Genomic DNA, 13,363 nt, shown 5'->3' with positions numbered 1-13,363 from the left:
TTTCGAACTCCCGACCTCGAGCTATCCGCCCGCCTCGGCCTCCCAGAGAGCTAGGATTACAGGCGTGAGCCACCGCGCCCGGCCGAAACCACTGTTTCTTACATACCAGATCATCTCACAACCTTTTTTATTGATGCAGTGATCTCTAGACAACAATTTAAGGAACCTGATAAAGGAAAAAGTTGCAGCCTTTTTTAAAAAATTGTGGCAAGAACACTTAACATGAGAGCTATCCTCTTAATAAATTTTAAGTGTACCACACAGTATTTCATAATAATTTATGGGCACAATATTTTATAGATCTCTAGAACTTAAATAATTAATGAAATTAGCCATTTGTGCTATGAACTGCAACTTTTTTCCCTGAGTTATAATTTTTGATTGTTTATATTTGCCCTTTTCTATGTAATCCTAATCCTTTTTAAATCCCACCACCAGAGAAGCTATTTCCAAACCATTCTGATTCAACCTGACTTCTTTCTCTCTCCTTGAATTGTGCCCTCACTAGTAGCTGAGGGTCACCTGTCTTTTCATGTGTTTATCTCCTTTAACTGTATGTCAGACTTCTCAAAGGTGGAGACATCTTTACATCTAAATAATCAACCAACACGTAACAGACTCTCTCTCAGTACTCTTTGTCAGTGATAATTCCAGCAGTTCTGGCTATGTTCATATTAGGCCATCACCACATGTATCCCCATCACATCCCCATGTGTCTCCTTTATCTTTGTTTTCTTCGAATTGCAGGAGGTTTTGTTTGGTTTTTTTTTTGCCAAGAGCAATTTTATGGAATCAGCACAAACTGAACTAATGAAGAAAATGTTACCTTGCACTTGAAAAGATGTCTCTAGGTCACATGTTAGATCAGCCGTCACACACTATTCCAAGTTAAATGTTGGCTGCTGGCACTGTGCTCTTTTAATGTTGCTAAGTAGGACATGTTTCCCTTCACACAGTCCCAGAACTGTCAATAGTGAGAACACTTTTAGGGGAACAGTAGAATGACCTTGTGATTCTGGGAGGACAGAGTGATAGAGAAGATACCAGTGACTACAATTTGCAACCTGTTAGAAAAATCATAGTTTTTCAATATTCACCAGTCTTTTCATCTGACAAAGAGGTGACATTTTATGTGTTCAAAGAAACAGCAGAACACAAAGTAAAATTAAATAATTACATGAGAGGAAATGTAGTCTCTGCACTGTCAACTAAAAGACAACTATCTGCTGTGTTTAGAACAAGATAAAGATGTACTGTATAGAAGCCAATAGGACCTTATGAACATATGTATATATAGATTCGATTTAAACTTCTTGTAATATTATGGGCAAAAGATTTGTAATGTAGTTAAAGGAAACTTATATAGCAGTTCAAGTTCTGCCAAAATAGAAATGTCCATAGGCTACTGTAAATGTTAAAATAAAAACAATTTAAAATGTCTATGGTGGTAAATGGAAAGATATGCCAAATATTCAGAGAATAACTTGAGGTGGTAGTTTTTCAAATTTTCTCTAAGATGTATTTATTACTTTTGTGTATCATCCACTTTAGTATCAAAGCAATACTTGAAAAACAGTATCATCTCATCCAAGATAGCCATCAGAAGATCTGGCCATACTGACACACCCTGACACACATAATCCACTCTGCTCCCCTTGGCATCAGCAAGTAAGCATATTAATGATTAAACACTCAAATGTTAACTAAGAAACAAAAGTATAGTCCTCTTTTACTGTTTGCTCACAGGAAGAAGAGAGAATAGATTTCAAAAATCCAACACTGTCCCAAGTATTACATGGGATTCCTTTTTGGACCTTTAAGAATAATTTACAGAAGCAAACAGAAAGACCTCATTATGATCTGGTTTCATCTCTGTTAAAATATCCTGTAATGGATCCTGGAGTGGAAATATAGGGCTGCTCTTGGGTGTAGTACTTCACATAGAATGGATCTTAACTCCCTTCCTTTTGTTAGTGCTATTAATAGAAAGGGATCCATTGTGGCCACCAGGTAGTGCTTGCAAGGCCTGCATAAGAAAGAAATGCTTATTACTGGCTTATTACTGGCAATCAACTCCAGTGGGAAAGATTTGTGCTCACTTTGTGATTTTTAAGATAAATGGAAGGATTTGTTTAGAAGCAGTATAACTGTTAAAAGTGTTTGGGTTCGCGTTAGGCAAAAGTTTAAATCTTGGCTCAACCACTGAGCAAATGAACAAAACTATATACCTCATGAATATATATGAGATGATCTGTGTAAAGTGTCCAGCACAGCATCTGGCTGGTATTAAGCCATCATTCAGCGATGACTCTTATGAGAGATGTAGCTTTTAGCTTTTTATTTATTTTGGTCTGTAACAGCAATGTGAAGATAGTCTTCCAAGGGAAGAGAGTATTGTAGCACAGGGTGGTTAATGTATACCTCATTGTGCCATCCTGTATTCACAACTTTGGTCATTCTGTTGCACAAATTCTCAGATGGTTCTCAATGTATTTGGACATTTTACTATAAAGTCTTGCAAATCTGAAAGTTAAAAGTCCTGTTCCCAACATAATAGCTTGTTTAAAGCAAGAATAGGGATGTTTGGGAAAGAATGCTTATTCAGTGACACACACAAAAAAGAAAAAAGACAGATAGCATTTTAGAGGTAGGATGGTTTGTTTTTAAACCAGATACAGTAAGTTTAAATCATTATGAAGGACATAGTAACAAAAATGTTACTGTACAATGCTCTATGTTATCTATCTAGTTCAGTGTCATTTTAGGAAAAAAAAAATCAAGATTCAGAAAGGTTTTGCTTTCTGAATCAAGGCCACACAGTTAGGAACAGAATCCAGGTCTCTTAATTCCTGGTCTAGTATTTTTCTAGGAACCTTTCTAGTATTTGTATCAAACCTTGGCAGTCCAGACCCTGAGAGAACTATATTGTAAGGAAAGAAGGGAAGAGTTAGAGTGTCAGCAACACCAGCCAGGGAGAAGGCCAATGACAGGATAGCTGAATAACCAGTGCCCTCCATTGCCTCTGTGAAACGTGGTCACCTAAGAGTGAACAGCTACAGACTCTTCTCCTGATGCCCATGGATGCCCTGGTGGGGTATGTGCTTGCTGAGAGTTTGCTTTTTGTTGGGCAGCAACTCTTTATGCTTGTCATACTTGCTATGATTAGATATTTAGTTGTACATATCAACTATACTAGATATAGCAAAGATGACATATCTGAGGAAAATAAAAATCTGATTCTCCTGTCCCATTGCTTCAAAAGTATTAATATATTTTCACTCTATTGCAAAGAAACCAAACTTTAAATGAGGATCCATATGAGTATAGTTTATAAAGAAAATATAGGTAGCCCCTAGCAATAAACTCATATTTTTAGAAAAATTCTTTACATCAAAAATTTGGTGAGTGAAAGTATACTGATATATTTTACACTTCTAAAATGTTTAAGGGATATATCATTCTTAATGGATTCCCACTTACATTTTTTTTGGATTTCCAGTCCTGACTGTCAGGGGATATGGTATAGTAAACCCACATACCAAACCTTTATGTTACACCCTGTATTTTAACTTTTGTGTATCCCTTCCCAGATTTGTCAGTATCAAACATGACAAATGGTATTTTCAAAATTATTTACCAAAGGATATTATTTAGTTAGCAGTATCAGATTTTAAAAATGATCTGTCTTATCACTAGGCAATATTAAGAATTTATTTATTTATTTATTTTTGAGACAGTCTCTCTCTGTCATTGAGGCTGGAGTGGAGTGGCATCATCATAGCTCATTTAACCTCAAATTCCTGGGCTAAGGCGATCCTCCTGCTTCAGCCTCCTGAGTAGCTAGGACTACAAACACAGGCCACCACACCTGAGCAATTTTTTAATTTTTATAGAGATGGGGTCTTGATATGTTGTACAGGCTGGTCTTGAAGTCTTAGCCTTAAGCTATCCTCCCACCTCGGCCTCCCAAAGTGCAGTGATTACAGTAGGCATGAACCACCATACTCAGCCTTATTTCTATCTTTTGATCTGTACCTTTTATTAACCTTATATTCTAAATATTTGTGCCTTTTTTTTCCCTAATGGCAGCTTTACTGATAATACTAGTCATGTGTTGTTTTTTACACACACAAGAGTTCTGGACATCGGATATACATGGCGAGCAAGAAATCAACAATACACCTCAGTGCAGACTATCAGAATTTTTTATAGAAGGATATGAATGTCATAATGTCTTGTGTTTCTGTCTCTTCCTCTCTCACAGACACACACCCATCAGACAGAATTAGGAGGTTACAAATTAACCAGACAAAAAAGAAACAAGCAATAGATTTCACTTAGTAATAATTCACATGACATAACTTTTATATTTTTCATGTTCCAGTTACTTGAGACAAAGTTCCAAAATTTAAAATACACTTTCATTTTTAATCAGCATATTTTATCATTTCTTTGCAAAAAGTGGTTGATGGATGATTTGTAAGATGCAAAAAACAATGTTTGTTTCTTCTACTAAGTCTAGTGAAACAAAGTCAATCACACTTGCTGTTTTTCTGTTGAATTTTACAGCTTATTGATTTGACTTTAAAAAATTTATTGTGTATATATTTTCTATGTGTGAATTCAAAAAGTTGGCAGTTCTGTTATGAGATTAACTCCTCCATTTATTTCTGGACTTTAAAGGAATACTTCTGATCACCACCACCACCACCGGTGGTATACATTGAGATATATGATTGAAAAGACATTTCCAAAGGACATCTGTAGATTAATATTTAACAATAAAGATTGGTTAAATCGGTTAAGGCATATACATATGAAACTATAAAACTATCAAAAATCAGGTTTTAGAAAAAAAAAATCACATTCTATGACCATAAAGTGAATATATTTCATATCATAACAACGGCATTACAAATATAAAGTTCCCTCATCCAATAAAATATTAAGAGTTATTATCTCTGCTAGAGGGATAATAGATGATTTTGAATATCTGTGTGCTTTTGTATATTTAATTTTTATCCTAAATGAACAGTCAATCCTACTTTTATTAACAGAAAAATAATTCTAATAAAGAAATGTTTGTTGTATATAACTATGGCACACTTAATTAAAATTCTCCATTATCAAGACAATTTCTACATGTAGATCCATAGAAAAAGCAGTGATTTAAATTATAACCACGAACACTTTTCATGTAGAAGGGAGATGATTATTTGCAAATCCAACCTCTAGTTTTGAAGTTGGAAAAGAATATCTGGTGCCCTCTTGTGGCCAAACATTTTTATAGGTGATCTATTCCTTTTCATTGAAATCTGGTCTAAATCAAGAGAATACCAAAATGACATCAATTTTATTGCTTTCTAAATGACAAAAAATAATGCTCACACACTGTTATTAAGGTTAAGGGTAATCATTAATTAATGGTTTAGAAATTATCTTCCCAACCCTCTATCTAGCTCTTAAAAGCATATGTCCTGGAGTCACATACTGCACCTGGGTTTGAAGGCTTATTAGTTAGGTTACCTGGAGCAATTTACCTGAGTACTCAGAGACTAAAGTTTCCTTATCGGTAAAGTGAAGATAATACTAGAACATACACAGGTTTATCACTGAATGGAAAGCACTTGCAGTACTTAATTTCCATTTGGCTCAGTAAAATGCTTTATATGTGTATACATACATATGAACTATAATGGTGGCATTATCCTGTGATAAATCTAGGTGAGTTCTATTATTATCCTTACTTTTTTAATTATTATGGGTACATAATTTATCCTTACTTTCTATATCCATTTTTATTCTTCACATACCTTATGTAAACATATTTATTGAGCATTTGATACTTTAGTATTTTATTAGAGTATTTTACAGTAATCATCTCATTTTATCATAAACCTATTAAGCCCTATTATTAGTCTCACTTTTTGCTACTTTCACCCCTCACATATAACATCACAGACATCTTCTCCAAGTCAGTAGACACTGATCATACTTTTATCAGCCTCATACTCAACAATATGAATGAATTATAATCTTTCATTATTGCAAATTATGCTGCAACAAGCCTTCTTGCACATCAGTTTTTGTACACCTGTGAAAGTATTTCCATAGGCTATCTTCTAGATATATAGAAGTGTAATTACTGGGTAAAAACATTTTTACAGACTAAACACTTTTTCTGGCATTGTCAAATTGCCTTCCAGAAAGCAAACTAATCTCTCCCAATGTTTGTCAATTTATTAGGTGAAAAATGGCATTTCATAGTCTCAAATTATACTTCCCTTATTATTAGTGTGCCATTAGCATATCTTTTGTTTTTAGCCATTGCATTGCTATATTGATTGGCTGTAATAAATAATTATATGTAAACCTTTTATATACAGAAATTTAAATTCATTTTCTTTTATACATTCTGTGAAAATGTAAACTTTTTTTTTTTAAATTCCAAATTGCCAATCTTCCTGCTATGGGGAACATTTTCCAAAGCTAAAGTTTATAAAATATTTCCTTCTGTATTTCCCCTCAGTACCTTTTATAGTTTTATAATTTACATTATTTCTTTAATATATCTGAAATTGGTTTTTTATGGTTTGAAGTAGGGATTGATTTTAAAAAATGGATAGCCAAATAGCTATTAATTTTTCATTAATGAATTCTTCAATTTGAAAAGCCACATTCACTAAACAAATTTATGCATATAAATGTTTATGGTTCTGCACTTCTAATTCCCTTTCACTGGTGTATTAGTTGATTCTTATGTTATACTTTAGAGTACATATTAATAAATCATGCAAAAGGAAGAACACCCTCCTCTCATTTTTCTTTAAAGAAAAATTCTTGGGTATTCTTGAGAATTTTTTTTAAAAAATTATTAATTCTTGAGACATTCTTCCATGTACACTTAAAAATCAGGCTTCCAGGTTACATAAAATTTCATTGGAATTTTTATTATGATGTTGACTTTATATATTAGTGGAAAAATAAAGTTTTTATAATGTTGAATCAATTTACAAATAATGGCATATTCTTCTATTAAGTTTTGCCCTTTGACAGATTTTTATAATTTTTTTCTTCCATAGGACTCATTCATTTTCATTAAAGTTTATTTCCAGATATTTAATACTTTTTCTTAATAATAGAGATTTTTCTCCCACAAGCACTAAATTTAACATTTTTCTCATCAAATTAATATAAATTGGGAACACTGGAGGAAAAATATATAAAACCACTAGCATATTGCAAGCATTTTTTATTTTGGAATATTTCCTTCTAGACATAGTTTAATCATAAACATAAAATTCTGTAACCACATTGCAGTTGTTCAATTCAGAAATGTAACAGATTGCCCATGACACATACAATTTGATTATCAGTGATGTGTAGTATTTCTATCTGCTAAAAATAACTCTACTGTACTTGTCTTAAATCAAGTCCTTTCAAAAAGTGTTGTCTTTTTACCCCTTTTGTTACAAAGTAATAATGCTTAGTATAAAAATTTAAAGATTGAATTGCACAAAGTGGAAAACCAAAATTCTCTGGATTTGCCCCTTCTGCCTCTGATGACACTAACTACTGTTAAGAATTTGTTACTTATTTTTCTAAGTAATACTGGCATCATTCTAGACAACACTTTAATCTTTTTATTTTTTTTTTGGTTCTATATCATTACAAATTGATCTATTTTTTTTAATGGCTACATGGTATTTTCCACAGTATTTTCTTGAATAGATGTTCAAATATTACTTAACTGTTCATCTATTGGTATTATTTTTGCCATTCAAAACAATTTTGCAATGAACATTTTTACATAGATAATGGCCCTCTTGTTTGGGTACTTCTGGAGATAAATTTCTAAAAGTACAGTTGCTTGATCAAAGGATATGTACTTCAAAAAGGTTTAACTGTCCTCTTTATATTTAAATTTCTATTAACACTGAGTGTGACTGCTTCCCCACAAATCTTCACCAATGCTGAGTATTATTAATTTTATGATTACCAAAATAAATGTTTTAATTTGTACTCAATTACTAGTGAAGTTCACATATTTATTGGTCATGACACTTGAAATGATCAATTAAGTGATCTATCTAGCCTAGATAGAAATGCTTTTTACCCATAATCCCTATAGATTTATATTTTATAAATTTTATATAATATTATATAAGTATGTATGTACACACATAAATAAAATGGTAGTTTTTGTAACCATGCCATGGGTGTCTAAATCGTAACAGGTGGTCTTTTCAGGTCCTATGAAATTTAAGCAAAAGTCTCCCATGATTATGTTTCTAGCTTTTATGGAAGTCATTTCTACAGCTAACTATTCCTTTTTTGAGGATAGAAACAAATTCAATACTTTTATTTGTGCTGATTGTGTGTTTTCCAGAATAAACATCAAACCACCCTAATTGCACTGATGTATCTAAGTTGTAATGGTGAATTTGTTTTTGATAAGGCTTTAAATGTGCTTCCATTTTGGTCCTTATGTTATCCTTAAAATTATATGTGAACAGCAAAGGAACGTGGAAGATGGCCTAATGCTATTAAATTGGGAGGTGGGTGATGGTTTCTGCAACCACTGAAGTGTAACCATTTTAAACAGGAATTGCATAAGCCCTCCCAGTAACTAGTGCTTGTGTGACAACTTCCCAGGATGATAAGTCCAATGCCATAAAGTGCCAAATGTAATGCAGGGTTATTTTTGTGTTGCCCTAAGAACCTCACAATGTTACTCCTCTACCTACTGGAATATACAGATTCCAGAGAGTACATGGAAAATTTGGCACAAGGTATACTCATATTGTGCATCATGTTAAATTACCATATATTTGACAATTAAGAAAAAAGTTAAAAACTGATAAACTTGGGGTATTAAGTTATTAAGTATGAAATGTCTGATTTCCTTAAGTACCAAGTTTGACAGTTGTTATTAAGTATGAAATGTCCGATTTCTTTAAGTTTGAAAGTCAGTGTCTCTGACATTTCAGTTTGACACTTGTGGTTTTATTTTTATTGTGAAGGTACATTCTCATTATTTCAAACACATAGCTTGGTTTGTGATTATCTTTCAAATATTTTTTTGAGCAATTTTTGTGAAACCATGGATCAGTGAAAAATTCGAGTTATTTTAGAATATTAGTTCCATCTTGGAAACAATGCAGCACAGACAGCTTGAAATATCAACAAAATGTTTGGGAAGGATGTGCTAATGAACACACAGTACGTCGATTTGAAAAATTCCATTCTGATAACTTTAATCTTGAAAATCCACCATGTGGGCGACCTGAGACCAAGGTGGATAACAATGAGCTGAAAGCTGTAGTAGAAATGAGTCCTTCTCAATCTACATGTAAATTAGCAGCAAGGTTTCACACATTATTATATTGGACCATTTAAAACAAATTAGCAAGATAAAGAAGCTGGATAGATGGGTTCTGCATTAATTAAACAAGTATCAGAAGAGAAATCGTCTGGAAGCTTGCCTTTCTTTGCTGTCATGACATAAAGGTGAAGGTGAACTATTTCTATATTATATTGTTACTTGTGATGAAAACTGGATTATTTTTGACAGTTGAAAGCATTTGGCATAATGGTTGGATAAAGATGAAGTGTCAAAACACAGTCCAAAACCGAATATTAATCAAAAAAGCTAATGGTGTTTGGTAGTCTAGCGCTGGTAATATCCACTAAAGCTTCATGAAACCTGGTCACTTGATTACAGTGGATGTCTATTGCAACCAGTTGGACAAAATGATGAGGATGCTTGTGATGAACCATCAATAGAGACAGGCTGATTCTTTTGCAAGACAATGCTCGACCACGTCTCACAAACACTGCTCAAACTACAGAGGTTGGACTTGGAAACTCTCTGTCATCCACCATATTCACCAAACCATGCACCAACTCACTACCACTTCCTCCAGGTTTTGGACCCCTTCTTGAAAGAAAAATATTCAATTCTCAATAAGCTGTGAAAAACACCTTTTTCGATTTCACCACCACTCACTCTCCAGGCTTCTTTGCTGCTGGCATAAACAAGCTACCGTTAAGATGGCAAAACTATGTTGACAGGTTAGGTGCATGCTTTGATTAATTTTACTGCTTGAGATATACTAAACTTTTGATTCAAAATCAGACATTTCATATTTAATGACCTAATAATAGTGTGTCAGTTATCTCCATGTGTTCTTTCCACTTGACCAACCACTGGTACAGTTTGCTTTGTCATTTCAATCATCAGCTTATTGGGCTATACAGTCTCTTGCCATTTGATTTCTAGCTCAAGCAAGTAAAACTGCTATCAAATTGTTAGCTCCCTTTTCTCAAATATTTGAATAGTCTGTAACAAGGAACTTGGTCAAGGATTTATTAGAGGCTAATTAATAGAGACTTTAATATCTTGTGTTCTCATTCACTTAATATAATCTGCATCAATTCTTTTTTTCAAATCTTGGTCTAATACTGATTCACAAGTTTCAAGATTTGGTAGATTTTATAGGTAACAAAATGAATCTGGTACCAAGGTATCATAGAGCATATAGGCTTTTTTTTTTTTTTTTTTTTTGAGACAGAGTCTCGCTTTGTTGCCCAGGCTAGAGTGAGTGCCGTGGCGTCAGCCTAGCTCACAGCAACCTCAAACTCCTGGGCTCGAGTGATCCTTCTGCCTCAGCCTCCCGGGTAGCTGGGACTACAGGCATGCGCCACCATGCCCGGCTAATTTTTTTTTTTTATATATATATCAGTTGGCCAATTAATTTCTTTCTATTTATAGTAGAGACAGGGTCTCGCTCTTGCTCAGGCTGGTTTTTTGAACTCCTGACCTTGAGAGCAATCCGCCCGCCTCGGCCTCCCAAGAGCTAGGATTACAGGCGTGAGCCACAGCGCCCGGCCTAGCATATAGGCTTTTAAAAAGCTCAGCTTGGTTTTTGTTTTTTGAGACAGAGTCTTGCTTTGTTGCCCAGGCTAGAGTGAGTGCCGTGGCATCAGCCTAGCTCACAGCAACCTCAAACTCCTGGGCTCAAGCGATCCTCCTGCCTCAGCCTCCCAAGTAGCTGGGACTACAGGCATGCGCCACCATGCTCGGCTAATTTTTTCTATATGTATTAGCTGGCCAATTAATTTCTTTCCATTTATAGTAGATACGGGGTCTTGCTCTTGCTCAGGCTGGTCTCGAACTCCTGAGCTCAAACGATCCGACCGCCTCGGCCTCCCAGAGAGTTAGGATTACAGGCGTGAGCCACCGCACCCAGCCCCAGCTTGGTTTTAAGTCAGGGCTTTGTTATTTAGCTGTTTGTGATCTTGGGCATTTTTAACTTCTCTAAGAGTCCTTATGTAAAGTGGGATAATAATGATACTTACCTCATGTGGTTATTATGAAGAAGTATTAAATAAGTTTGGCACATAGTAATAAAAATAAAAAACTTATTGCTTATTATTATCTGATAAATGGACAGAATGGCTCCTGTGCAAGGTAAAATGTACATGTTTGTGAGTTTTTCCCTTTTCTCAAATAAGAAATTACCACATACCTGATAGCTAAATATAAGTCAACATAAATGCTGTATTATCTTAGCTTGAAATCATAGTTTACTGAGAAGTTACTTTTGAGATAAATATTACACTAAAACAACAAAAATAAGCACTTAGTATTGATGTAATAGAACTTACCAAAAGAATTTGTATTTTTCAAAATCCACGTCCAAGTTTAACCTCTAAAATTTAGAGCTTTGTAGTTATGCCTACAAATATAAAATAAAATAGAGTATTAAAACAAATTATCTTCATTGTTCAGTGACAAACCACTCCTGCTTGAAACAGCCTGATAAGGTTTTCAAGTTGAAATTACAGCCACGTTTTGTCTTCATTAGAGCAGTCCCGGAGTTGTCTAAGGGAGACAGACTTACAGACTTAACTCTTAAAATCATAATTAGTAATTACCATTAAAAAAGAGTTTGGCAAACTCTTGTACCCTATGCTTACTGGAATTTAAGACACAACTGCTGGAGAGAGGGATGGTTTTATTTCATTAGGAATAGATCGAAAAAGCCATATTGATGAGAGCTTTCTTTTGCTCTAAATATGTTTTAGAACAAGGTAGAGGATGGATAGTCAATAAGGGCAGAATCTTCTGCAGGTAGTACATCTTCGTGTATGCAAGTCAAATTCAAGTAATATTTCTGATCTGCGGTTGGCTGGATCTGCAAATATGAAACCACTACAGAGGGCCAACTTACCTATAACACAAGCAAACTAATAAACAAATACTATCTGCCAACTTCAAGATAAAAAAAACTTGAAACTTTCTAATTTTATACAAGTTGCCCACAATCTGTCAGTATTACCACAAAACTTTATAGAACCCATAAGGAAACAGTGCAATCACTTTGAAAGTTAAATTTCTTTTAACTTAAATAAAACTAATCTCCCCTGAGTTATCAATTACCCCTAGGAAAATATGCTCAATTCTGAATAGGCATTCACTATAGATTTCAGGCAAAAAAGTGAATATTATGATTTTGAAATATGTTAAAGGTTGTATATGGCTTAAAGAGTACAGTAACATTAAAACTAGAAAATTATCTAAGTTTAAAAAATGAGTTTTCTGATAAGTTGCAAACATTTTAAATACCACTGTAAAAATTGACTTCACACTTTCATACCTTTATGCATGTACACTATACCTTTATGCATGTACACTTTTCTGTATTCTATACTTAATAGAATTAAAAAAAAAACAGGAATTTTTAGAATAGCTAAGACCATCCAATTATTTACTAGCAAGTCATAATTTTTCTGATATGTCAGATAGTTTAAGACTGGAAATGTAAAGATGCAGGTGATTAAAAACGTATTGCTAATCTTAGTTTTTAAACATTTACCTCTGGAAAAAAATTCCTAACTCTTATAGAGTTATCTCTTTTTTTCTTTTTGTAGTTCAAGTACGCTTACAAGACTGATGGGATTACAGTGGTATAAGTATGAAGGACTACTGAAGAATCTGAAGTACTGTACTATTTGGCTTTATTTTAGACCTCTAGTTTTTTGAAAAAAGAACAAGGTACAAAGATTGGAGTGGCTGTAAGAACACTTTTCTGCTTCATGCAATGGCATTAGGCATGTAAGTCTGAAGTCATATCAAAATTAGTACTATAGGCCAAATTCCTGGTTTAAAAAATCCTATGGATAGTGACTTTGATAATTAAAAGATGTTTTATTATATTTATATTTTCATTTAGAAATAAAATAACTTTTTACATGCATATTTTGGTATGTGGTCTTTGGGAAAAGTATGGTTAATAAAAAGTTGTTTTTTTAAAGGAAATACTGAAATTTTCACATTTTGTTTAATATTTTTGCTAAA

At 33.7% G+C, this 13,363-nt stretch overlaps 1 protein-coding gene across 1 annotated transcript in view; it reads left to right on the top strand.

Annotated features, from left to right (window-relative positions):
• Positions 1–13,324, top strand: part of CXADR (CXADR cell adhesion molecule) — a 68,722-nt gene extending 55,398 nt beyond the window's left edge. The window contains exon 8 of the mRNA XM_076000716.1: positions 12,937–13,324. Within this exon, the coding sequence (XP_075856831.1) occupies positions 12,937–12,978 (42 nt within the window). The 3' untranslated portion in view covers positions 12,979–13,324. The remainder of the gene's footprint in view (positions 1–12,936) is intronic.
• The last annotated feature ends 39 nt before the right edge of the window (positions 13,325–13,363 follow it).

Source organism: Microcebus murinus, chromosome 1 (assembly GCF_040939455.1).
Source record: "Microcebus murinus isolate Inina chromosome 1, M.murinus_Inina_mat1.0, whole genome shotgun sequence".
NCBI lineage: Eukaryota > Metazoa > Chordata > Mammalia > Primates > Cheirogaleidae > Microcebus > Microcebus murinus.
The sequence above is the reverse complement of the archived record's forward strand: the minus strand, read 5'-3'. Positions and strand labels throughout refer to the sequence as shown.